Raw genomic sequence first — 25,583 nt, forward strand, 5'->3', positions numbered from 1 at the left:
GAGAATTTGAGAATAGAAAATTGATTGGATTGTTAGAATAAATTAGATGTTCGTAAAGAATCGTGATGGAAATGCACAGAGATTACCTACTCAGCGGGTGGGGGTGCTTATAATATTTACATACATATATCAATCTTATCAATAAAAGCTGCCAGTGCGTGAAATTATCAATTAAACCTTCCTGATAGCCCATGAAGGTTGTGGGCACATTTTTGTGACAACAGTTGCCGCGTTAAGAGTTTTTCGGGTAACTTTGGATGGGAGGGAATTTTCTTTAAGTCAAGAGCCCGGTCGAGATGGGGAAGGGAAGAAATGTTATCAAGCAGCTGACAGCGTTGTTAACGGAATTTGTAGCTATGAACATGAATGAAAGTAAGACAAGAAAAAACGCGCACAACGTGAGAGAGAACCGGACATACACACTCTCTCTCTTGGGTTTCGTCTCTCTCTCCTGCTTTGCTCCCACACTCCTGCGCAGCAGCAGCTAACGGTTCCACAAGAAAAAAGACATGAAAATCGCAATCGATAAGCCACGGACCGCAGGCACGTACCAGAGAAAAAGCCGTAATTTTCGTGAAAAGCAACCAGATAAACCAGAAAAATCAAGAAACTGTTGACCAAAAGAACAATCTTCACGGGCAATGTCCAAGAAAAGTGTTAGCATTGAGTTTTTCAATTAAAATTGTAGTTTGAAATATTTTGCCACCGTCTGAGTGCCAGAGAAATCGATACATCCAGTACGGGGTGCTGCTGCTCCGCTGAAAAATTACCATCAAACTGTAGAGAATTTGGCTTTTGAGAAAAAACTTGCAACCTTCAGCCACAATATTTTTGTTACATAAACCTTATCCAGTAATAGCTTGAACCTGACACATCATTCCGCCCTTTTTTTTTTTGCAGCAGCTGCTTGTGGTAACGTAGTGAACAAGAATTGGCTTGGTAAAAGCGTAAAGAGAGAGCGTAGCACTCTACTATTCAATAACATAGTAGCCATAGTAGACAAAGCCCCAAAATGCAGCCACCGCCGCGAAAGGTAAAGCCTCTCTCTCTTGGAGAACATTCATTCCATAGAGAAGTATTCCCCAGACACTAAATTCTTATGTCCAACAGGGTAACTATGTGAAATTCTTGAAGAATCTGCACACGGAGCAGGTGGCCAAGTTGCAGCTGAAAAACCAGCATGAGTGCGACCTGCTAGAGGACATACGACAGTTCACCATCAAGCGATCGGCCATCGAGAAGTCGTATAGTGAGGCCCTCCTGAAGATCTCGTCGCAGTATCTCAACAAGAAGATACCCAACATTCCTGACATCAAGATGGAGGGCATGGAAGAGCGTTGGTGAGCGTTGATGACACTTTTAAAGAATTAACGGATAAATCCCTATAACTGCCACATTGCCTTCCCTCAGGAACATGTGGAGTGTGTGGCGCACAGTTCTCGAGGAGAATGAGAAGCTGGCCCGTGCCCGCCTGGCCGCCATCGAGGTGTTCCAGCAGCAAATCGCCGACGAAGCCAAGGTCCTCAGGGACTACAAATTGGCTATTGCCAAGAGATCGCTTTCAGGCATCGTCAACGTGCAGAAGGAACTCCATTTGAGTGTGGGCGATGTGGACAAGACAAAGAAGTCGTATTTTGATGAGGAGCACTGTGCCCACGATGTGCGCGACAAAGCTCGCGACATCGAGGAGAAGCTGAAGAAGAAAAAAGGCTCCTTTTTCCAGTCGATCACATCGCTGCAGAAGAACAGCGCACGGGTCACCTCGCGGAAAGAGCTGCTCGAAGAGAAGTCGAGTGGAGCTCGAAACGATTACATACTCAGCCTGGCCGCCGCCAATGCTCATCAGAATCGTTACTTTACAGTCGATCTGCAGACCACGATGACCACCATGGAGAACTATGTGTTCGAGCGAGTGGCCGAGTACCTAATGCTAATGGGGTAAGACCTACCTCTACCTCTAGAGTTTACCGCAGTTTTCCTATTGATTCCTCTTCTAGACGCACAGAGCTGCTGACCTGCTCGGCCACGCAGAACAGTTTCGGGAAGATTCGCGATCAGGCCCAGCAGCTGACGCGGGAATACAATCTGCAGTGCTGCTATCTGTTCTATCCGGTGCTTAAGCAGCATATCCAGTATGATTTTGAGGCTTGTGACAACGATCCGGTGAGAAAGGTGACCACAGAGCATGATTCGGCCACGGAGACGCTCACCAAGGAGGCCAAGAACTTGGCGGGACGGGTGGTTAAGGAGAACGCCTCCATAAGGGAGAACGCCAAGAAGCTGGCCCTCTGTCAGTCGCTGAGGGACTCGGGACAGCGATCCGATCCCAACGATCCTAATGGTCCCGATCTGGACACCAAGATCGAGGAGTTCCGTGATCAGATACGCCGCTCCGAGACCGAGAAGGCCAAGGCCGAGGCCTGTCTGCAGTGCCTGCGCGACGGCGGCATCAATGTGGACGAGTGGGTGCAGGAGGCAGAGATTATGGGCGTGCAGGAGCTAACGCGCTCGGCCAGCTCCATATCGATGCGCACCGATGCCTCGGGCCAGGGCGAGAATCCTAGCTCAGATTCCTTCTACGACAGCGACAAAGATGAGGCGGCCGGCGGTGCCTCGGCGTTTGCTCAGACAAAGCCCAAGGCTGAGACGCAGCTCTCTAGGGATCGCACATTCAGCGACAGCGATGATGAGCCCGAGGAGCGTGCGGCAACTGGATCTTCTGCAGCAGCTGCTGCTGCCGCAGCTCCTACCTCCGCAATGGCAGCCAGTGGTAGAGCTGGAGCGTGGGACGATCCAACCGAGGTGAATTGGGGAGGCGAGGAGGAGGAGGACAAGGACGAACCGATTGTACCCGAGCCCAAAGAAGCAATCTTCAAGTGCACCGCACTCTACAGCTACACGGTGAGTGGTGGATCCTCTCTGCGGGATTGATATTAATGTTTCGTATCGACATTGAAGGGGCAAAATCCCGATGAGCTGACAATTGTCGAGAACGAGCAGCTCGAGGTGGTCGGCGAGGGTGACGGCGATGGGTGGCTGCGGGCCCGCAACTATCGGGGAGAGGAGGGCTATGTGCCGCACAATTATCTGGACATTGACCAGGAGACGGCTGGCGGCGCTTTTAATGGTACTGGTTCCGCCAATCAATTGCGCTCTCAAATCTCATTCTCATCTGTCGATTACACCGTTGACAACGAAGATCAAACGGTGGACTCGATGCAATCCCCCGACCAGGTATCGGTCATAATGGCCCCCCAGAAGCAGCTCAAGTCCGACGTCGAATGGTGCATTGCGCTCTACGACTACGATGCCACCGCCGAGGATGAGCTCACCTTCGAGGAGGGCGACAAGATCAAGATCGTCACCAAGACGGCCCACGGCGTCGACGATGGCTGGTGGGAGGGCGAGCTAGATGGAAAGTTTGGCAACTTCCCTTCCCTGGTCGTCGAGGAGTGCGACGAAATGGGCGAACCGCTGAGCGAGGGCGGCGACGAATCACCACCCCCAATGGCAGCCCCGAACTTTGCCCTGCCCCCGGCACCAGCACTACCCCCAGAGTATGCCCACGAGCTGGAATTGGAGCTTACAGAGGATATGTTTGGCTCGCAGGATACGGCAGGTGAGTGAATGGAAGTGAATTGCTGATCTTTAGACTCAAGTGAATGGTTTTTCAGATGAAGATAGCGGCTATATACCCAACGGTGCGGCTGTTCCGAGTATGCCTCCGCCAGGTAAATGTCCACATACCAGTACTGCCCCCCCGTCAGCACCTACTCTTTGGTTTCACCTCTGTCTTTATCTATTTCTATATCTATATAAATATGTATATCTATCACTCGATCTCCGATTCCTTTAGTACCAAAAGCAATTGTATAATTTTCCATTTTCCACCGATAAACAAAAAAAAGAATACATATCGAAAAGTACTGTTATACCTGCTTCTATATTCTCTAGAGGTAAAACTTAATCTCCTCTCCAAAACTGCAGCTCGTCTAAATACTAATACTACTACTAATACTATCACAACATAAAACAAATAACCATCCACCCAACCACCACCACAATTACTGTAACTACTCTCCACTCTCTACACTCTTCGTTAATGTGTCTCTGTCTTCAAAAATTGAAAAACAAAACGTGTCTCCCCAGCCAGTCCCCAGACGAAAGCCATCCGAAGAATTATTATACCCTACGATTTTTTACAGTGTTCTCTCTACTCTTCTTAGGCTGCTCTGCTTATCCAACGTGTGTCGTGTTAGTGTATCGATGTTTCTTGTCCTGTTATCGATTACAATTTTCGATTTATTTCTTTTTGCAGCTTCTCTTTTTTTTCTATAATCTATTATCAATATATTGTTGAGTGTATATGGCACTGATTTTTTATTGAAAGCTTACGATTGATTTCAATAATTATCACTTTTGTGTTTTTTTTCATTGCTGTGTGTTTTCTGCATCGGTTGTTGTTATTTCTCTCCGTGTAATTGCGTGTCTTTCTGTCATTTAAGGCCAGAACCAAAGCCAAACCACTGCCAAGAAGGGTAATTTAACGATTATGCTCTTTTAACAACATATCTACATATATATCTCTACTACCCAAAAACGTTTCTCTTACTACAATATCTCTTAATTCAGTATCTTGAATTTAATGTAGGGGAAATCTTTACCTTTTCCATTGTTTTTGAGAGCATGTAAAAGAAATCTCTTGAAATTTTTCCCCACTTGGTAGCTTCTATATTCTCGTGTTCTCCTTGAGGCTTTCCACGTAAATTTGTACTTAAATATCAGCCCAAAAATAATATCTGTAAGCTATAAGATCCTGTGACAACCTTCTTATGTATATAAAGAAAACTGATTTGCTGATAACCTAGTTTTCTTATCACCTTCCCGCATGTTTGTGTGCCCCGAAACAAAACAAAAAAAAAAAAATTCCCCCGAGTATATATTGAATATACAAATTTACCCTTCTTCTATATATCGTACGTATACGATTATTGCTTTTCTATTGCTAATTAGTTTACTTAGTTTCCTTTTTGTCATTTCCTTATCGTGTATCTAGATAGTTCTTGTTCCAAGACTGCCTTGAAATGATTCTTAACTGATTGATTTCTATGTATATCTCTCACCGTTCCATATATATATATATATATATATATATATATAAATATATATATACCATATATATATATACATACATATTTTTTATCAAGAAATAAGATTGATTAAACCAGAAATACGAATCTTGACTAAGCAATCAATATATTTTGTCATTTTTTTCTAACGCCTACTCAGTACTCATCCAAGAGCCTGGCATGGAGGTAAACTATCCATTAAACCATTTACCCATCCAATCTGATCGAAATATAGCGCGGCCATACTGAAATGTTTATTCTGTTGTGTGTTCTAGGACGATCTCAGTGACGATGGGCAGCCACCGCCATCTTTGCCGCCGCCCCAGCTGCAAAAGGCTGCTGGCAAATCAGAGCCTGGCGCTGGTGGCGCCACAGCGAACACGTTGAACTTAGGTATGGCACAAATAATTGTTACCGCTGCAACCCCCATGGTTGAAGACGGTGCCGATAAATCTTTCCCACCAGTAGGAGAGAGCGAAAGAGAGCAGCAGCAGCATGTGAAGAAGCAGGACGAGTCTAAGCAGGAACAGCCGGTGGCGGATAAAAAGCCAGAGATATCGCCAAAGCCATTGGTCAAAGTATCGCCATCGCCACAGAAACAGCCGCCATCCAATGCGGCCCAGTCGTCAATGACGGCTGCAAAAGAAGGTAACACTAGAGTGCGACCGGTGGTAAGCATTACACTGACCGAGTATCCATCCTGTGATCCAGAGGACCAACAGTCCTTCTCGGAGGGCACCGACTCGGCCTCGGGCAACAATGTCCCCATTCTGCAGGAGGTCGAGGATCCATTCAACGAGAAGTCAAAAACCGACTCGGCTGGAGATGGAATTGGATTTGAGGCTAACTTTGAGGCCAATTTTGATGCCAACTTTGATGATGCCTTTGCTGGAACTACAGGCGGAGGAGGTGGGGGCGGTGGGGGTGGAGGCGAACAGTCCAGCGATTTGGATGTGAACGGAGAGCCGGGCGATGAGGAGGAGCAGGGTCACTGCGAGGGCGTTTCAGCAGCTGGAGCCGGAACCGGAGCTGGAGCAGCCGGAGCCGCAGCCGAAGAGGACATTGAGGCGCCCAAGCAGGTGGTCGGCGGGCGAGCTAGCATACCCGAGGAATTGGACTCAAATCAATTGGCACGTTTGCAAAATCTGAAAGAGTCCAACGCTTAGATCGTCGGCGCTCCGGTCTCTTCCTCTTGGTCGGCTACTTCAATGTTGTTTCTCTTGTTCTTTTAGGCACACGATCATGAGCATGATATATACTATATAGACTATAGCGACGGACAGTTGTAGAGCGGATCCAAGCGGAACACCAACTCCAGACACAGCCACTTTGAATGCATAATAGGCTCACACACAAAACCAAACACCAACCACCCACAACCAACCTACATCCAGATACAGACTTAGACGGACTTCAATCTAGCAGTTTAACGATCGGGAAACGGGAATAAACCAAAGTCGGCAGCCTATCCATCAAAATTCCAATATAATCACAACAGAAATCCAATTTGTTGCTGGTTTATTTACGTTTCTCGAGCCACATACAACGACACAACAGCAGGTCTTCAGATAACTCATATGAAATATACTTATGCGGTATATATATATATATATATACCGTACGATAGAAGTTAAAGATCCTCTTACCACCCCTCGCATCACGTACAGCGCTCAAATTGTGTACATCCATTCAAAAATACTTCTGACTGCCTCCGGGGTTATAGTTACACAACAACTGGGCCTTCATTAACAAAAACATAAAAAGAAACCACCATACGTTATACATTATATATATATAAATATAAACTATATAAATATATAATTAATTATTCTAGTTTGTAAAGTGTTATACTCTCAGACACGTATGGAATATATATAAATATTGTAAACGCGTTTATGTAGCACTCAGACACAGAAACGGTCTTCGAATATCAGCATCCTCAACTAATCGAGCAATAATATGTATTGTATATATATCTAAGTCCAGTATTTTAGCAGTCTTACGATAAACATTGTGCTTGATCCGAACCGTATTGTATTGTATTAGCCAAGTTAACAGCATTAAAACCAAACAACAAACAGCCAAGAAGAGTTCTACCAAGTCAATTCAGTTGTTCTGTTTGATCGAACTACTCGTACACGTAGGAGTTCTGCACAACCAAAAAGGAAACAGATCCCCAAATATTGTTGCAATTGTATGCAAAACTATAGCCTTATTAGCTAAAATTGTTTTCCGTGTCTAGTGAAATGAACTAAGTTAATGTTTTGGAAGCCAGAAACTGTTGGTGAAACTGAAGAGAATCTAGTGAAATGCCTACTCAATCAGAGACTTTGTTTGCGAATACTCGAATACTCAATGCATAACTCGATTGGATGACGAATTCTTATACACATACATACATATGTATGTATTCAACGATACGATATTACCATAACACAGTTTAAACTAAAGAAAACAAAAAATGGTCTTGAATATGCCGCAAAATGTATTGTAAGTAATTCCTGAGTTCAACAAAACAACCCTCTGTTCGAAACCACTAACAAAAATAAACAAATTTCCACTTTCAAGCAAGCGAAAAATAAATGTGTTTTAATTGAATCCCTTTTAAAGCTTTCAAATCCTTTGAATATGAAAAATAAATAAACACATGTCTATTGATTTTTTTGTAATTTTTTTTTTTTTACATATCTTTATTTATATTCACTTCATTGCAATATTATAATATTTTTCTTCTTGGTTTGCATTTTGTCCACTTGGATGTTTTTTTTTAGTTTTAGTATTTAACTTAATAATATAGGTTCCATTCTTGGGTTTTTTGTTTTTATCATTTACTTTCTGGTAACATTCATCTCTTGTTATTTTCTGGTTTCATTTTCATGTGTGTTTATTTTTAAGTGGTTTTTGTTTTTATTTTCATGCTATAGATAATTATTTATTTTTTATTTCACTTCAGTTTTGCTTTAATTTTTTTTAATTTAAATTTTGTTTTATTCATTTTATATAACGAAATTAACACAGTCAAAATTTGTGATCAGTGATCAATCATTACATACGCATTTACGCATTACGTTTTAAATTATTTCTCCTTCTCAAACATATTCCTGTTACATATGTATATGGTAGCTATATATGTGTGTGTGGGGTGTGGTGGTGGTGGTGGGAGGGGTGGAGGGGTATTTGATGAGTTGAGCAAACCGAAATGTTTGGGGTCTGACGGTGGTGGTCAGGGTAATAGTAATAACAAATAATTGACAGCAGAGCAGACTTGTAGCGAAGGGAAGGGTGGGGAAGGAAAGGGATGGAGGCAGGGAGGAAGATTGGAAGATTATTGCAGGCTGGCTGAGTGTTAATCATAAAAAATGTTGTTTTATTGCAGTTAGGAACTCTTGATGGACGGATAAAACCAAAAATTATATAGATACATTTCTTTGAACTCCTTAAAACAGCGACCTTTTGGCTGCATGACGATGGTATCGTATGATTAGAATTGAGAGCTTTGAGGTTGATTGACAGACAAATCATATACACATAGATATTGTTTATTAGCCAGTGTCTGCGGGGTAGTTGTGGAGGGGAGGTAGTGGAGGGGTGTTGGTGTAAGGAGCTGGGGTGTATCTAATCTTAAAATGTAATAACAAATTTGTTCGCATGTTTTACTTTGCTTGAGCAAAAGGTGAAGCCTGTCAACAGAGAGTGCTTTTTATTCGGGGATTCTAAGAGTAATGTAATTGTTTATAATAATGATGCAACAAATTATAAATTATGCAACGTACAACCATAAGTGTATATGTGTGTCAGTGTGTGTCACTGTTGGTAAAGTATTTTCATTGCACTAGTGTTGCCTAACAATGTATGGCTCATGGCTCATGGCTCAATCGCAATTTAATCCGTTTATCCTGTGATGTGGACTATAGACTATTTCTCCATCATAATATTCACTTGCATTAACTCGGAATTCATTTAAAAAATGCCATTTTGTTTTAGTTTCTGGTGCACTATGCAGGAATGCAGGGTTCTGTTAGCTATTCTGTATATTGTATCTCTTTCAGTTTCCATTAGCTGTTTCTGTATCTTTTATCTGAATCTTGTATCTTTTATCTGTATCATGTATTTGTATCTTTTATCTGTATCTGTGTGTTCTGTGTGTGGTTCAACTTAAGCACTAAGGTTTTCAACTTGTTCATTTTCTTATCTAGATACTTTAGAATTTCCCGTTTTGTTTTTACGTTTGTTTGTTTGTTTTTGAGACCATCATATACATATATAATATATCATTAAATATACATCATACATACGCAATTATTACATCGTGTCACGTACATATATATATATATCCCTTTCTCATATATATATAGGTTAGGTATCTATTTATATTTTTGTTGGTTGCTTTATAAAACGTTGGTGTAGGTGCCGCCGTCTAAACAGCGACACCAAAAATGCTTCAAACATTTTCATTGTGTGTATAATTTAACATTTTACATATCGTTCATCGTTTTTGATGTCTTTGCCTTTTTGTCCTAAATGCTTTTGCATACACGATTACGACGGTACATATACATATGTACGTATGCATCATCTTCAACTTCCTCTTCACCTCCACGTCTTTCATAATCATTGAATAATGTTTCATAAAAAAGTTCCGACTATGGCCAACTAAATTGCTTATCATCTCTGTCTGGTTTGGTTTCCCACAAATTATATCCGTAAACTAAGTGTAGAGTAAAAAATTCCATATGAAAAATTAAACGTATCAATTTGCCATTAAGTTAGTTGTACCTTAAAATTTTTCTCAACTATTTTTGCCTCTTGCAATTGTTACAACTAAAATGGTTTTTGTTTTTCTCATTAATTTACGTTCTTTGGAAATACGCTCCGAAACCGTTGAGCAGCTATTTGTTGTTGTTCTCGTTTTTGTTTATTTTTTTGCATTTTCATCAAAAATTGATTCGACGTTTTATATAGGGGATACTCGTACTGATACTCGCTTGCATTATAGTCTGTATATCATATCATATCATATCGTTACAATATGACTCTCGCTTTTATAAACATTTTGATTTCTGTCTTTCCGTAACATAATTGATTCCTGACACTTGTATAGCTACAAAATATATAGGTGTATATATATATATATATGAGTGTTTTCTCTATATATATATGGATTTATTTATCTGTTTCTTTCTTTAATGTTCATTTATCACCGATTTCATGATTCCAAGTGTCGGGGATGTTGTAATTATTCGGGAATTCTTTGGTTTGGGAATGGTAGATCAATTGCAGTTCTGCTTCAAATCCTTTTCTCATTAAAAAACGTTAACCAGTTAATCAATTAATTACTTCAAACATTAAACATCTGGCTTTTAATTTGCTCAATTTCTTTCTTTAGTTAGATATTTTCGGGGAATACGGATACCCATAAGCCATAGATACATACATACATATGTAGGTCTGCTTTCGAAATATATGTAAACTGTATGATTATCCATTGTTATTATTGAGAAACAGACAGACTAAAAGCAATCTCTTATGATTTCTCAGATATGGCTGAAGGGTATCGAATAGTCGATTTCTCGACTCGTTCTCTCTTTCGGATAAACATGTATGTGTATTACGCGTGTGTGTGTGTGTCTGTGTCTGTCTAGATCTTTAATAAAGTAATTTTCCTTGGGCTCTCTTCTGTCTGTTGTCTGGCTGAATTCTTGGTTAGGTATTCCTCAAGTGGGTTCAAGGGTCATCTCCATCTCCATTTATATTTTCATACTGCTCCTCATCCTACAGTGTTAATGTTTAGGGTTCCATAGCTGGTTTCCATTCATAAGTACTTTTTGTCGTATATACAGTTATTTGGTTTTTTTTTGGATTAGGGGTTTACATATCAAAAAACTCGTGCTACATATATGTATGTAGGTGCCTAAATACGATTTTTGTATACATAAATATACATATGTATGTATATTTCATATAATTGTGTATACTTATACCATACTCTATATACATGTACATAGATCTGTGTGTCTGTGTGTGTCTGATTGTGTTTTTGTGTGTGTGTGTTGGAGTGTTACTATCATACTTTGACCATATTATGGTGTATACCTAATTCCTAGCATTAAGTTTAGCTAAACTGTACAAAATTCTTTAGCCTTACGACCTGCTCTTCGTCCATTTACTAATCATAAACACTAAATTAAAATTCATTGATGATATTTTGGTATGATTCACTTGCGCGTATTTATATATTTCTCCTCCTTCTCTCCTGGTGTGCTAAAGTTTATTTTTTAGTTTCTTGTATGCTCTTCACATTTTTTCTTTTGTTTGTTTTAAAGTTAAACTCACTTGCCTTTAATTTATGTGTTAATTAACTTAACTTTTGGTTTCTTGTTCTTATGTTTCTGTGATTCATCGAGGAACTTGAGCGAAAATTCATACATCTTTATTTATATATTTTTGTGTGTGTATATGTTCATTAGGCTAACTTAAGACGGTGCATCGTAAGTATCATTTTGTATGTTAATCGCTTTATTGACTGCTTGAACGTATCCGAGTTAATCGCTTAACTAGATTTAATTACATTAACTAAGTTTTTATTCAATTGCGAAGTTTTGCTCCTACTTTGCTTTTGATGAGTATGTAACGAGTACCTAGCCTGCTCCTTTTTCCTTCACACGAGTTCGAGTACATTGCTATATACAAATTGGAAATCAATTTACGGGTATCTCCCCTCCCACCCCTGTTGTGTGTTGTTGTTTTTCTTAGCAACTATTTGTTTGACCTATATACTAATTTTCTTAGGCAGTTTCATTCATTCATTACTTGTGTACATATTTCTATGCTCTATGTATAATATTCTGTATTTTGTATATCCTTTAAATTTACTTGTATTTTTAAATTTTTTTTTTATTGGATTTTCACTTAGACCTTATATTGATTTCTTATGGTGCCGCAAAGTTGTCTTCGAAAAGTTTTTGAGTTCTTGATTCTTGTGTGGAGCATCATTTTTCTGAGTGAGTGAGTGGAGTGGAGCGTTTGAGTGAGTGCAATTTGAATAATTTGTTTGTTCGTTAGTTTAAAGTTGTTATCAAAAATTTGTTGGTGTAACTAAAATGAAACATTATCGTTCCTATTATTATTATTATTTAGCTATTTCAATTGCACTAACTATTTGTATGACTTATCCACGATGCTTGCTTTCTTGCTTGCTTGTTTATAAAAGGTGCGCTCCAAAGTAATTCGTGGTATTTCTTGGTTTTCCCATTTATTATTTTGGTGTGCAAATGATTAAAACTCTCTTTCTTTCCTATTCGACGACTATACTCGACTGGTTTTATGTGTGTGTGTTTGTCTCTGTGTGTGTGTGAGTGTTATATGTAAAGTTAACTTAATCAAAAAGATTTGCTAAATTGATTCTCAATTATCGAAATTTGTTCATCGCCTTACTTTTTGATTTCTAATAAATTTGGCCATTTCACTTGGAAGCGCTAAGTCAGTTCTGAATAAACAAATCAATCAAACCAACTGAATGGGAAATCAAACTTTCGATTTACTAAATTTTGGGCTTAGTTTTGGTTTGGTTTCATTTGTGGTTCTGGTTCTGGTTTTCCTATGTGTTCGATTCGGAGAGCGTGCTTCTGAAGCTGGGGGGACTTAAATTAGAGGAAGACTCTCTGGGTGTTTTGCTTTTGAAGTGGGAAGCAAAAGGTGTTTCGGTTCTTAAACTTAAGCTCAAAACTCCGCAAAGATAATGGAAATCATTCATTCTAGTATGGTCTATAACGTTAGTTTCAGTTAATTCTTCTATTATGTATATGTATTGTGTGTTGTTTAACTTTGTGGTCTTTGAAATCAACTTTTCGACTGCGCTAGTATTGTAGTATAGTAGTATTTATTAGTTTTCGCTTTCTCATTCTCATTCTCTTGCTCACTCTCATTCTCGAACCCATTCGATTCCACTTTCCCTTTCCGTGTCCTTTAATGTCTATATTGCGTATGATTTTTTGATCGTTATATATGTGATTTTTTTTTATGGCTTTTTAATCCTTTTCAACATGTTCTCTTATACCTTTCGTTATATAATTTTCACTACAATTTGCTAATCCTGTTGCTTTTGATTATTCTTCATTCATTTATATTCATTTTTTCATTTGCCTTGTTACTGCTAATGTTATCCTTATGTTTTCTCTTTGTGTAAATCTATTTAACAATATTCTTTGCTTTCGACCTTGTAATATGTGTGTGTGTGTCCTTTTTTTCATTAGTATTAAACAAAAACTTGTTGCATTTCTTCGTCTCCTCATATCGCCTAGTTAAAATTAGTTTTGTTTCCGCTTCTTAATTAATTTTTTTTTTGCTTGTTTTCTGTTTCTTTTTTTCTTTGCGTTTTCTTCTTATTTTTTGTGTGGTTTTTCAGCGCAATGCATAGTTTGACTCTCTCGTGCGCTGTTCACTCCTCTTTCTGGCGATCCGATGGGGTCCTGGACCACCCTCGACGCGAATGGTTTGACGACGACGACGACGACGATGACGACGACGACGAGGCACTCTCTACTCCTCGCCGAGCAGCACCAGATCATCGGCGACCACGTCGCTCACATGCAGGTAGATTATCCAGTACATCAGGTTGAAGCAGACGAAGCACACCGGAAACACAATGCGCGAGTACTTGTCAATATCCGAGGGCGTGATGCCCAGCAGTTTGTTGATGTCCTGTGGGGATGGAGGGAAGTTAGGGGTCCAAGGAATAGTGGAATAGGAGAATCGGCAGAAAGGTTAAATCGATTAATATATGCTTAGGTTAGAGAAAACTTAGTTAATTATCGCCGCATCATGTACGATCTTTACCTTTACCTTTTTTACTTTGCCGGGATGCAATAAGTGGGCTGGGACCGCTGCTTCGGGATCGCCACCGCCATCTGGCGGTCCGCCACCTCCGCCGCCACCACCACCACCACCGCCGCCGGGTCCACCTCCGGACGCCGGTCCTGGTCCGTGGGGTTGGGGACCTCCTCGACCACCGTTCACTGTATTCTCCAGGGTCCCGCCCTTGGAGTGGGCCTTCGGGTCGTGGACCTTGAATCTCACCTCCTGGAACAAGGGTCCCACTATCGAGCAACCGCGCGTACCAACGTTTTGTTGGATATTGGAAAAGCCGATTGGGCGGTTACTCACTGTTTGTTTGGGAGCATGCGGATGACCATGGCTGTGGGCATGGTGACCATGCCCATGCCCATGCTCAGGACCCATGCCCATGCCGACGTTAACGCCAACGCCGACACCGACGCCACCACCGACGCCGCCTCCACCGGCGTTAGCGCCACCGCCGCCTCCTCCACCCATCCCCATGGAGGCATTCGGATTTGGATTGGCCTGTTGCTGGGCCCCGTCGAGCTGTTGCTTTTTCTGCTCGGCTATCTTTTGGATCGCCATAAATCTTTGTTTTCGCATTTGAATTCGTTTTGCCATGTAGCCGACGGTGGCGTATTCTATTGATTGCGATATACGATAACGATAACGATTTGATTTTGTTTGATTTTGGTTTGATAATTGTAATCGAATTGGTAAGGCATTTGGAATTTGAATAATCGATAGTTTTGTTGATAGTTTTTCGATAGATGAGCGGTTGCGTACAGGTGGGTGGGGTAGATTTTGATATTGATATTGATTTTGATATTGATGCGGATGCAGTTGAAGAATTTTGAGGCAAGTCGAGTTCGAGTTTGAGTTCCATATGATGTTTCGGATGATATTTTGTTGGTTGTAGTAGCAGAAGTACGAGTATATATTGTATATATATATTTTGATAATTTGGTGCGGGGTTTTTTGTTTTTGCATATTTATCGGATGGATACAAGGAAAGACAAATAGAAAAACAAAAGAAATTTAAATTTAATAAGGAATTTGGCATTCAATTTCAGTTCAGTATTGCCCAACGTCTTAAACGGTGAGTGGCGGCGAGAGATATGTAGATAGAATTTTTGGGTGGAATATAGGCCGGGCTTATAGTAGGTGACTAAGTAATACTTAGAGCCATTTCGAACGAATATAGACTTTGTTGTTCAGTGTTTTTATTGTTTGTTACGTGAAATCAAAAATTGAAGTAATTTTTTTTTAGGTATTTTCTTTTTTTAGCCAGGCAAAGGAAAATTCGAATAAAGCAAGTCTTGGGTGGAGTGTGTGTGTGTGTGAGTGGGTGTGTGAGAGAGTTAGCTATAAATTTCTAGATAGAGAGAGAAGGAGATATAGACAGAGCAATTGAAGTGTGTGTGTGTCTGCGAGTGAGTGAGTGGGTGAGTGAGTGGGTGAGTGAGCGAGTGAGTTAGGGAGTGAGTGAGTGAGTTAGTGAGTGAGTGAGTGAGAGTGTTGTTTCCTGTCGTTGTTGTGAAATGAGTGGAAAAAGTCATTTGTAAGCCAAACGATTTATGTACACATTTATTTCTGCAGTTGAGACCATCATTCAAGGAAAATGTTCATGTGCGTGCCTCAAATGCAAATTCATTGAACAGAGTCGCCCGTTATAAAGGACACAAAAATTTCCAGCATTTTGTGTTCTGCCTTCGTAATTGCTGTTGCTTCCGATGTTATTTTTCTTGTTGCTGTTCCTTTTGTTATCCTTGAAAATGTTTTGCTTTCTGCATGCGCTGTTACTGTTTCTGATTCAGATTCGTATTTCAATATCGAATTGGTTGAGCGGGATTTGTGGGGGATTGGGTTGGTGTAAGTACAAAGGGGCAGGGGTATTACGAGATTAAGTCCAAAAGAATCGCATACCCGTTATCAATATCAATGGGTAGGTCAATACATACGCTAAGCGCATACACACCTACGTACAGTTTCGTGAATGCATATGAATGGGCAGGAAGTAACGAGTAAGTAACTAGTAACGAATTTACTTACCCCAACGAGTCGCGGCAACCAATTGCTGCAAAAGGCAATAAAACAAAACAGAAAGCTGACTACAAAATCATATCTTACCTAACCCCAAAAAATTGGCATTACCAAATCTGGCTGGATCTAGTAGCCATCATGTCTGGGTCACCCATTTAAGTGACCCAAACTTGAGGGCTCCAAATCGCATATATCATTCGGAAAGTTTTGAGGTTTGCGTGGCTGGCTGGATGGCTTTTCTTTTCGATATATTTTTGTTCGGTGTGTTCGTCGATGTCTGAGGTTTTCCAGGGCTGCGTCTTCTGGCTGTTGATCGACGACTTGTTGAACCATATTTACAGTGTACTGTGTCTGTTTTATCTTTTTTCGTATGTTGTTTTTGATTCAATTCAATCGCGAGTCAAGCCAGGTGTGGCGCAGGGCATGCTGGTTTTCGTTTCGTTTCGTATCGTTTTTTTATGCGCTCCCTTCATATTATGGTTAATTTTATTGATGGTAATTTTAGGTGATTTATATATGTTCGAGCAATCGTACCCGGGCTCTAGATGGTTTGGTTGGTGCGTTGTTTTTTAGGTTTTTGTACATTTTTGTTTTGTTTTTTTCGGTTTGCGATTTAGCAGTTTTGCATTTTGGCATTTGCATTTGCGTTATGGCGGAAGCTGGGCGTATATTGATATCTGGGTACCATTTCAGGTTGGTAGTGGGTTCGCTCAAGTGTGTGAGATTTTTGAACACCACAACTCAACCTGAGTCGGCGCTATGCTATATACATTGCATATATATATAGTATATATTGAAAGGCTAATATGGCTGAATGAATCGGGTTTGATTTTTGGTATTGATTTTGGTTTTGATTTGGATATAGGTTTTCTTTTTTTGAGCTGAAGCATGCTTCGATTCTATGTGCAATGTGCAAAACATTTGTGGATTTTTTGAATTTTCTTTTCGTTTTGTTTGGAGAGTGTGGAGGCTGAGGGTAGGGGAACGGTGGGAAATTTTCGTGCCTTTATTCTTGGTACTGAGGCGCGTATCTATGAATTTGCATACATTTTCTTTAGATGATAGTTTTTCTTTGTATAGAGAAAATTAACAATAACATACAAATACGAAAAAAGAGATTTGTTTCTTTGCTTTTCTTTTCTTTTCTGCTTATTTTTTGTTCTTTCTTTCTTGCTGTTGTTGTTGCTGTTTGTTGTAGTAGTTGTTGTTGTAGTTGTGGGTGTAAGTTGTTGCTTGAGAATTGTTTTTTTTTTAAATTGTTAGATAGTTAGAGAAAAAGTTAAAGTTAGCTTTTTTTGATGGGGTCAGCACCGAAGCTTGAGATATTTACTTGGAATCACACATAATTTGGATGGCATTTAAATGGCAGTATTGTTTCGAATCTATAATTAATTATATCAAACTTTTGCCTGGTGCCAGACCCATTACAGTGCCTTTCAGTGCAGTGCATTTCAGCATCCTTATAGATAGACTTTCTCGTAAGCCTGTTGGCTCCATAATAATGTGAAATATGTATGTAGGTATTTTTAAATTGTAAAAGTTAGAAAATAAACTACTGTGGAGAGGCAAAACCACGCTGCGTTGTTTTTCGGTACAACCAATGGGTTTATAGATATGTAGAGAAATAGATAATTATGTATGTATTTTAAGAAAATTTCTTAAGACGCAGCTCGTTTTGCAGAGGAAATAAATTCGTGTGTGTTGGATGTTTCTGTATGTTGTATCTTGTATCTTGGCTGCACAACGCTAAGCGTGGCAAGGAAAGCTGGCAAAAGTGTGATTAAAAGTATACTCAAATCGGGCATATATGACATATGTCATCCCGTATTTAAATCATACGGAAACGGAAATAATCAAAAGTAAAAACCACAGAGAGTACATACATACATAAATATAGCATATGTATATGTATGTGTATGTGCATGTGTCTCTCTGTGTGTGGTGTGGCTGTGTGGGTGAGAGAGATAGATAGATAGAGAGAGTGTTATGGGGAAATAGTTTTTCTAGTTGGTTCTTTTACTGAATGGGGTTTTGGAGTTAGTTTTTGGTTTGGTTTGGTTTAGTTTGGATTGTTGGTAGTTGCTTTTTGATTACCCAGTAGACTTGCAAAGACCATAACGAAGCATGTTCCCAGATAGACGTCAATCGATTTGACGTACGAAATCTTTGGCAGCGCTGCATTTGTTGACGACATCAAAGTGGTCATTGTCAACACGGTTGTCACACCGAGCGCCACACGCGCCGGCGTTGCATTGCGATTGAGCCAAAATGATACCCATGATATAATAACGATCAGTCCAGAGGGTATGTAGATTTGTATAAGGTAGTAGCCCATCGAGCGCACGAACTGAATTTCGCAGGCTAAACGCGAATAGTTTCCTGCCCGCGCCAATGATTCAATGATTTCGATGATTCAATTTTTTCAATTATTCAATTAATCGCATTATAAACCATATTCATATTCAATCGATTTGCATTATTTTAATAAGTTAATTTTTGTTAGTTTTTGTTTTGGTTTTATGTTTTTTTTTTTTTTGCGGAAAGAGGGAGAGACAGAAAGAGAGATCGAGAAAGATATAAAAGATATTATTAGTATGTATTTCTTTGAGATCCATTTCGTTTGCAAATATCAAGGAACAAAAAATGTTAGTATTCTTCACCAAAAAAGAAAACCATAGAACGAAATCATAGTTCAAGCTTCAAATGAAAAGAAAAAAAACTCCAACCGAGATGAAAGTCAAATGAAGAGAATTAAGTATGAGCGCTTTTTCATGAGAAATAATTATTGGCTGGTAATCCTTTCTGGAAATACGGTTAGATTTCGATCTAGGCGACAACACATCGCTTCATTAATCAGGCAGGCAATACTTCAATATACAGATCAGATATATTATGTATATACTTAACTATGGGTTATTAACGAAATGGCAAAATTTTCAATGCAAAGCTAAGGTCAAGAACTAAACTAGAAAAAATATTCTAGGCATTCAAAAGGCAGTTCTACCCTAGCAGATTATTTATTAAAAAAAATCGCGTTAAAAGAGAGATATTAACTGTATCTAGTGTTAGGGAAATTGATTTCTTGAATCCCAAGATAAATGAAAGGAATATTAAAGAATTGATTGGTTCTTTAAGTTCTGCAAGGATATCAGAACTTCGACTAGACCGAAACTGCTTTAAATCTTTCTTAATAAAACATAGAGAGAGCGAGCGAGTTTAAGATTTTAGTGACTTGCATTAGACGAACAAAAACAGACTTTAAATTCTGCAAGGAAAAGGATAAATGAAACCAAAAGAAAAGTAGGAGTAATGAGTAGGAGGCATCTAGATCTAGATCTAGTGTAAGACCCAAGTTAGGAGCATTTCGCACTCGAATTGCCTGCAACTTGTTGCTGTTTGTCTTTAGATAATTGTATTTATTTTTTTTTGTTAAGATTTGGTAAAGGAAACTTTATAAGATGAGAGCATGCTTGGGAGGGCGTTTTTGTATTTTCGATATATAGATATTTTTGAGATATTTGAGATAAGGTTTGATGAACTTTATATATATTTTTTCTGGTTGCGCTTGTTTTCGCTAATTTTGTATTTCTATCGTTTGTAGCATAATATATATTTTTTTTTTGATTTTGGATTTTCATATTAATGCTTTTTGTTGTTGTTGATTTACAATACAGAATGTTGTTTGTTGGTGTCGATTGTTATTGTAATTTGTAATTGTAGATTTTGTTCGGCTATGCTAATAAGTTTCGGTAGCGTTTTTAATTACTGTTAAGATACTTTTGTAGATAGCTGTTGTAGTTTTTTTTTTTTTGCTTGTAGTAAGAACTAATTCCGTGAACAGTTAATAAAATTAATGTGGCTGTGTGTGTGGGTGTGTAGGTGTGTTCCTTTAAGAGCATGAGAGTGTGTTTGTGGCAGCTTAAAAAATGTTTAATGTCAGGCATAAATCAAAAGCATGATTTACTAAGGAAAAGCCATATTCAGTTAAGCTTTGCTAAGTATATCGAATACTTATTGTACTGTAAGATATTTTTAGATATTTTTACTCTTTGCTTATTCGGTTTTTTATGATACAAAAGGTGACTAAAGGGGAGATTAATCGTACGTTCATTTTTTCTTTTTGAATTCGGTTGTGATTTGGTTTAATTTTAAGTAGATTTCTTTTGTTGGCATTACCAATGTTTCGATTGCTGTTTTTGATTTCTGTGGTTTCTAATCGTAGTTCGCTGCAAAGTATGAACTCATGAGCGTTAAAATTAAGGCGGAAAAAACTGAGAGTTTTTAAAGGAAAAAGTAAAGCGGTAAAGGAAAATCAATTTGATGAACGAACTGAATCGGAAAAATTGTTGCTAGCTTGTAACATGCGTTGATTTTGCGTTAAAACTTTAAAGAGTATGTCTTCCTGTGGGGATACGAGTAGGACGAGTACGAGTACGAGTGGGAAAAGCTCTAAGACGCGTCTTAGTCTATCATTAGATCAGGCTGTCTAGAGTCTAGGCTATGAAGTGGGCTAATGTTAAATGCACTTGTTAATATTTTTGTTGTTAATATGTACTTAATTTTTTTTTTACTTTATTTGTACGAGTACGAGTATGCTATGAAATAGATTAGTTGATGAAACAAACTCTAGCTATATGGAAATAGAAATTATGTAAAAATCTTAGGATGCTTAACATGCATTTTCTTTACTGTTTTCCTAGGACTCTCGTCCTGGCTGAAGCACACTCTTCTTGACGCTTGAAAAGCGACGGGCTGGTGCTTGTGCTTGAGCCAGGATTTCGGTTCCCTCCTTTTTTACTTTGTTATAGCCCAAGTCTTTTACGGCACGCCCTGTTTTGGATTGTTTTGGATTGATTTGAATGATTGAATTTTGGAGTACTTTATACAAAATGCTGCTTCGAAATTAGTTTGAATCGAGAAAGGAAAAACCAAAACAAGTTAAGCCAACAAATCGAACTGAAGAGCCTGAAGAGTATTGAATTGAATTGAATCGAAAACGTAAAATCAAAACGAGATATATATTTATATATTGTATAGTATATATATTTATATTTATATAGTAGATAAGTCATCATCATCATCATCGGTATTATCGTAAATATATATATATATATATTGATGTATGTATATGTAGGTAAAAGTAAATTTTTGAAAGATAAATCGGTAACCGTCTACAGGTACCTGTGGTAAGACTGATTTCCATAGCTCTTTGACGATGGCCCAAGACCTTAAATTGGGGCAGCGATACCTCACTCGAGACACCGACCGAGTTGGGGCCCTCGTTCCATTTATATCGTATGTCACGCATCGTGTAGCCGACTATATATTGTGTATATAGTAAGGTTTTTGTTGTATCGTTGTTGGTTGTTTTAGTGTTTAAAAGTTGCATTTTTGTACAGTTTTGGTGTTAGTTTTTGTTGGGTATTTCGTTTGGGCGAGTTTATTTAATTGTACAGTTGTTGTTGTTGTTGAGGCATAGTTCGGTGGTGAGGTTGTCGTTGTTGTTGTTGTTGTTGTTGTTGTTGACGAAAAATATGCACAAAACAAAAAATACATTTCGTGAGACTATTAATAGATTCTCTTCGATCATAAGAAAAAATTTCTAAAAAAATTCAATAATATCTTTAGCTGGTTTTTCTTCAGTTTTTTTCTTCTTATTTTGGTTGAACAATTTTTTTTTGTGTTGTTGGTTAATTAATAGTCTCATTCAGAACTTGTTGCTTGAAGTGTTTTTCAAAAATATATTTTTTGATTTATATCGAGAAGAAGTTCTAAGAATATAATATAAATTGTTCATATATTACAATTGCACTAGGACTAAAAATGCATTAGGTTTTAATTCGGATCGGTTTCAGTTTTATTGGCAAAGCGTTACTAGAATAAAAGTTAGATGAGCATTTAGTAGGCACACTCCCTGGATTGACTTACAGCTACTGTTTGTTCTTATTGGCAGTAGTAATTATGATTGTATTAGATTGCTTAAAGCTATGGTACTTAGATCAATATCTATATAGCTGTTGTTGTTCTTGTTGTTTTTTTTTGTTGTTTCTTGGTGGCAGAAATGGGTGCTCTTGTGTCTTCTGTTTGGTTAAAGGCATTTTACATTGTTCTTTCGCATTTCTTAATTAGATTTCTTAGATTTTTATTAGCGTTGTAGCTGGTTTAAGCCTACCCAAGCAAACGAAACTCGACTCTTTTGCGACTCGAAAATAACTGAAACTGAAACAGAAACAGGAACTGAAAATCAAACATCTTTTTGGCCTAACTTACGCCTCACTACGTCTCTAACTGCAGTTAACTGCAGGGCTGATCTGTTAATCGGTTGGAACAGAACAGAAGGCAAAACGAAAGTATAAGTCATAACAGAGGTTAGTAGGGGACACTTTAAACACAATATATATGTATATATGCATGTATATATGGGGGTAAGTACTTAAATGGGTTTTAGTTGGGGTTAAGTTGGGGGTTTTTTTGGTTAGTAGCACACGTTACAGTTAGCACTCGATAAAGATATACTGATAAATATATATTGTATATTGGTGATGAAAGAAGAACAAGAAGAAGTAGAAGTAGAGGAAGGCAGAGGAAACACAAAAAAATCAGTTGGTTCAGGTTGGCTGGTTTATTGGTTGGTTGGTTGGGAAGTGCGTGTTTTGGTATTTTGGTAGACGGATATGCGCTAACAACCCTTTTCGAAAAACACAAACTCAAAATACGAATACGGAAATCCATTACGAAAACGCAAAACGGTTACATAAGTTCATTGAAAAATGCTTGTCAAAAACAAAGGAAATGTTAATGTGATTATTATTATTTGTTTTTTATGTATTTATATATATATAATTATATATATATATATGTATATATAATTATATAGATATTATTATTTTTTTTTTTTTTGGAAATTGTACGCTTTTTTTTATGGTTTTTTGTAATGTATGGGGTACCTGTGGTTAGGTTTATTTCGGTCGCCCTCTGCCTGTGTCCCAAGACACGGAACTGCGGTAGTTCGACCTCACTGCTCATGCCAACACTACTCAGTCCATCTCTCCAGAAATATCGGATATCTCGCATCGTGTAACCGACTTCATCGTGTTGAAGATCGTTCGTTGATATTGTAGATGTTGTTGTAGTAGTAGTTGTTGTTGTTGTTGCAAAAATGGGGGGCAGTAGTTAATTAATTTTTGTTTCTGTTTTGTTGGGTTTTTTGGTGTTGGATTTTTTCTTGTTACTTGTTGGTTTGGGTGGGTGGGGGCTTTTACACAAGAAACTCAATGTTATAGGGTTATATGAACGAATATATACATAAACTCTTAAGTCTAGGATAACTATTAGTCTGTGTGCTTGAGTGTGACTTCTTAATGCCCAGATTTTCGGGGCCGAGTTTTGACAAATATATATATATTATGATATGGCATATATATATATATATACATATATACATATATACATATTATATATATATATATATATATATAATACATATGTTTTTAGATCTTAAGCAAAAGCGTGCTGTGTATGGGATTTTGATTTATAGCTAAGGATAGTATTCTATAACTTAACTAACTTAACATGGGGCATGGGGGAATATTAGAGAGGGAGTATCAAAAAGAGTGTCACATTTGGAGTCATCAGATCATTGATCATTGATCATTGATCATCAGATCATCGATTAGCGCGAGGGAGCCTTCTACGGTTGCTGTAAGTAAGAGAAGGCGACCGAAAACCAACCAATCTTCTCCATGAATTCATTCTGGGCTATGAAACCGGATCTATGAAGCTGTGATCATGATGCATTATAGATACTGATTGATTGATTGATTGCTGTTGGGTTAAATCATTCGGGTAGATGCAGATGCAGATGAAACTCGGTATACATCTCACATGGCGACTGTGCAACATATTGATTTGATTTTTGTTTGTTTTATGGGTGGGTTCAAGAGACAAACATAATAATAACTATAAATGTCTGAGGTGGGACTTGATCTGTTTTGAATACTTTGATGAGCAGAACTAAATGTGTTGCGGTTGGGGGCGTGGGCAATTAATTTTGGTTGAACAAAATATGCACAACGAACTGAAAATTTGTATTCGAAAGCAAAAACAAAATTTTCGAGAGCTAGAACCTCACTTGACTGAACCGAAAAGCCACAGAAACAGAAGGTGCTTAATTCTATCTAAGCTATGCCTAAGGACTCGTAAATTTCTCGTTAATTGTATACAATTCGATATCCTGAAACATAACTGCTAATGTGCTCCACAATTGTCATCAAAGGCGGAATAATTGATTTTGCATCGTTCCAGTAGAGATTCGTGTGTGTGGCGTGTGTATTGAGGCACTTAAAATGTACTTGCTTGCATTTAAATTGTTTCGGTTCGGATATAGATATAGATTTGGATTCTTTGTCATACATAATTATGCTTTTTTTTTTAATTTTCTGCCCACACTGAACAAACAGCGCACGGACTTTGCTTGAGAGCTGATTTTATGCGAGTGGCCAGAGTTCAGTGCGGATGGATGGATGGAATGGAAGGTACAAAGGTGTACTGGACAGCACAGACTAATCGGCTATTCGTGCGAGAATTAAGCAACACTGGGCTCACCCACACCTCGCTCTGGTCTCTGGTCACTGGACCGAGCCTCGCTGACTAGGCTTCACATTCTGAATGAGTTCTTGGGTTTTTTATTTTTAGTTATCTTTTTTCACAGGATTCATTGAATTCATTAACAATTTTCACAATCGAAATATTTAAATTTGAACTTCAACAATAGTTTCCATTTCAATTGGCATTACTATTTTGCTTGGCTTTTCTTTTTGTATTGTTTTTTTTTACATTTACTTGGCTATTATAAGTTTGGAATGTATGTATGTAATTTAGATGAAAGTACTTACAGCTTTCTATTTCAATGTGGCACAGCTGCCGGTCCATTGGGAAATATTGCAGGTTCATCGGACACGATGCGGTGATAGTCAATCTGGAGGAAAACATTGGCATTTGGTTCCATATGGAGGAGAGAGAGTACTCGATTAGTAGGGCTTTCAACGGTTCAATGGTGAACATCAACAAACAAACGAGCAGAGGGTTCAAAGAAATTACATTCTATTACGATTAAATACACACAACATTTACGGGCGGGTGGGAGGTTGGTGAGGGGGGCGGTCCAAGGGGGTTACAAGGGGTTTAATGGGGTTATTTGGTTTCTTGGTGGTTTCTTTCTGGGGGTAAAGTTCAAGTCATTACATACAGAGCGAGTTCAATTGGATATGAGCTATTTGTAAGATATATATATTTGCTGCTGCTGTTTGGTAAGTGAGAGATACTTTTAGTGGCAGTTTAGTTGTAGATAGTGAGGCGATTGGCTCTTACGCAGGGTAATTATTATCATGAATTGGCTTTGGCTTACTTTAGTTGGGATTCGATTTTTTGATGATGTTGTTTTTAGTTGTTCTTATTGTTGTTGTTGTATTAGTTAGTTGTAGTTGCTTACGGCTACGGAAAATTATACTATACTCATACTTATTTCATTGCCTTTGGGCTACGACTATGGCTGTGGCTGCTCAGCGTTTTGTGGCG

At 38.5% G+C, this 25,583-nt stretch overlaps 2 protein-coding genes across 31 annotated transcripts in view; one reads left to right on the top strand and one right to left on the bottom strand.

Annotated features, from left to right (window-relative positions):
* The first annotated feature begins 465 nt into the window (after positions 1–465).
* On the top strand, positions 466–7,214 carry nwk (nervous wreck). 14 transcript variants are annotated; one of them, XM_033385431.1, is made up of 13 exons: positions 490–656; positions 901–1,033; positions 1,111–1,340; positions 1,411–1,938; positions 1,998–2,901; positions 2,959–3,619; positions 3,675–3,731; positions 4,506–4,538; positions 5,290–5,315; positions 5,405–5,522; positions 5,595–5,777; positions 5,841–6,259; positions 6,362–7,214. In XM_033385431.1, exons 2-13 carry the CDS (start codon positions 1,013–1,015, stop codon positions 6,416–6,418), a joined length of 3,237 nt encoding a protein of 1,078 aa, XP_033241322.1. In that variant the 5' UTR covers positions 490–656; positions 901–1,012; the 3' UTR covers positions 6,419–7,214. The 14 variants fall into 14 exon arrangements, 12 of the variants coding, with proteins under 12 accessions (XP_033241317.1, XP_033241322.1, XP_015042512.2 ...); XM_015187026.2 differs by having other exon boundaries at positions 5,598–5,777; XM_033385430.1 differs by having other exon boundaries at positions 2,959–3,127; positions 3,200–3,619; positions 5,405–5,777.
* Positions 7,215–10,977: 3,763 nt separating this feature from the next.
* Positions 10,978–25,583, bottom strand: part of Rdl (Resistant to dieldrin) — a 36,364-nt gene continuing 21,758 nt past the window's right edge. For 6 of the 17 annotated variants that reach the window (XM_033385439.1, XM_033385436.1, XM_033385435.1 and 3 more), the window contains 5 exons: positions 24,902–24,984; positions 21,189–21,326; positions 18,102–18,386; positions 13,965–14,605; positions 10,978–13,829 (listed from right to left, as the gene is read on the bottom strand). In XM_033385439.1, the coding sequence (XP_033241330.1) occupies positions 13,668–13,829; positions 13,965–14,605; positions 18,102–18,386; positions 21,189–21,326; positions 24,902–24,984 (1,309 nt within the window). In that variant the 3' untranslated portion in view covers positions 10,978–13,667. Of the gene's footprint in view, positions 13,830–13,964; positions 14,606–18,101; positions 18,387–21,188; positions 21,327–22,954; positions 23,093–24,901; positions 24,985–25,583 lie in introns of all 17 variants that reach the window. The other 11 variants (XM_033385440.1, XM_033385438.1, XM_033385444.1 and 8 more) reach the window with 8 other exon arrangements.

The sequence above is a fragment of the Drosophila pseudoobscura genome, chromosome X, assembly GCF_009870125.1.
Source record: "Drosophila pseudoobscura strain MV-25-SWS-2005 chromosome X, UCI_Dpse_MV25, whole genome shotgun sequence".
In the NCBI taxonomy this organism is placed as follows: domain Eukaryota; kingdom Metazoa; phylum Arthropoda; class Insecta; order Diptera; family Drosophilidae; genus Drosophila; species Drosophila pseudoobscura.

Bases quoted from the DNA above. Each gene is read 5' to 3' on its own strand.
- nwk (XM_033385426.1), top strand. From the start codon at position 1,013: ATGCAGCCACCGCCGCGAAAG. The intron at 3,732-4,505 runs GTAAATGTCCAC...CTGTCATTTAAG, and splicing joins TCCGAGTATGCCTCCGCCAG to GCCAGAACCAAAGCCAAACC. The intron at 6,260-6,361 runs GCACGTTTGCAA...TTGTTCTTTTAG, and splicing joins AATTGGACTCAAATCAATTG to GCACACGATCATGAGCATGA.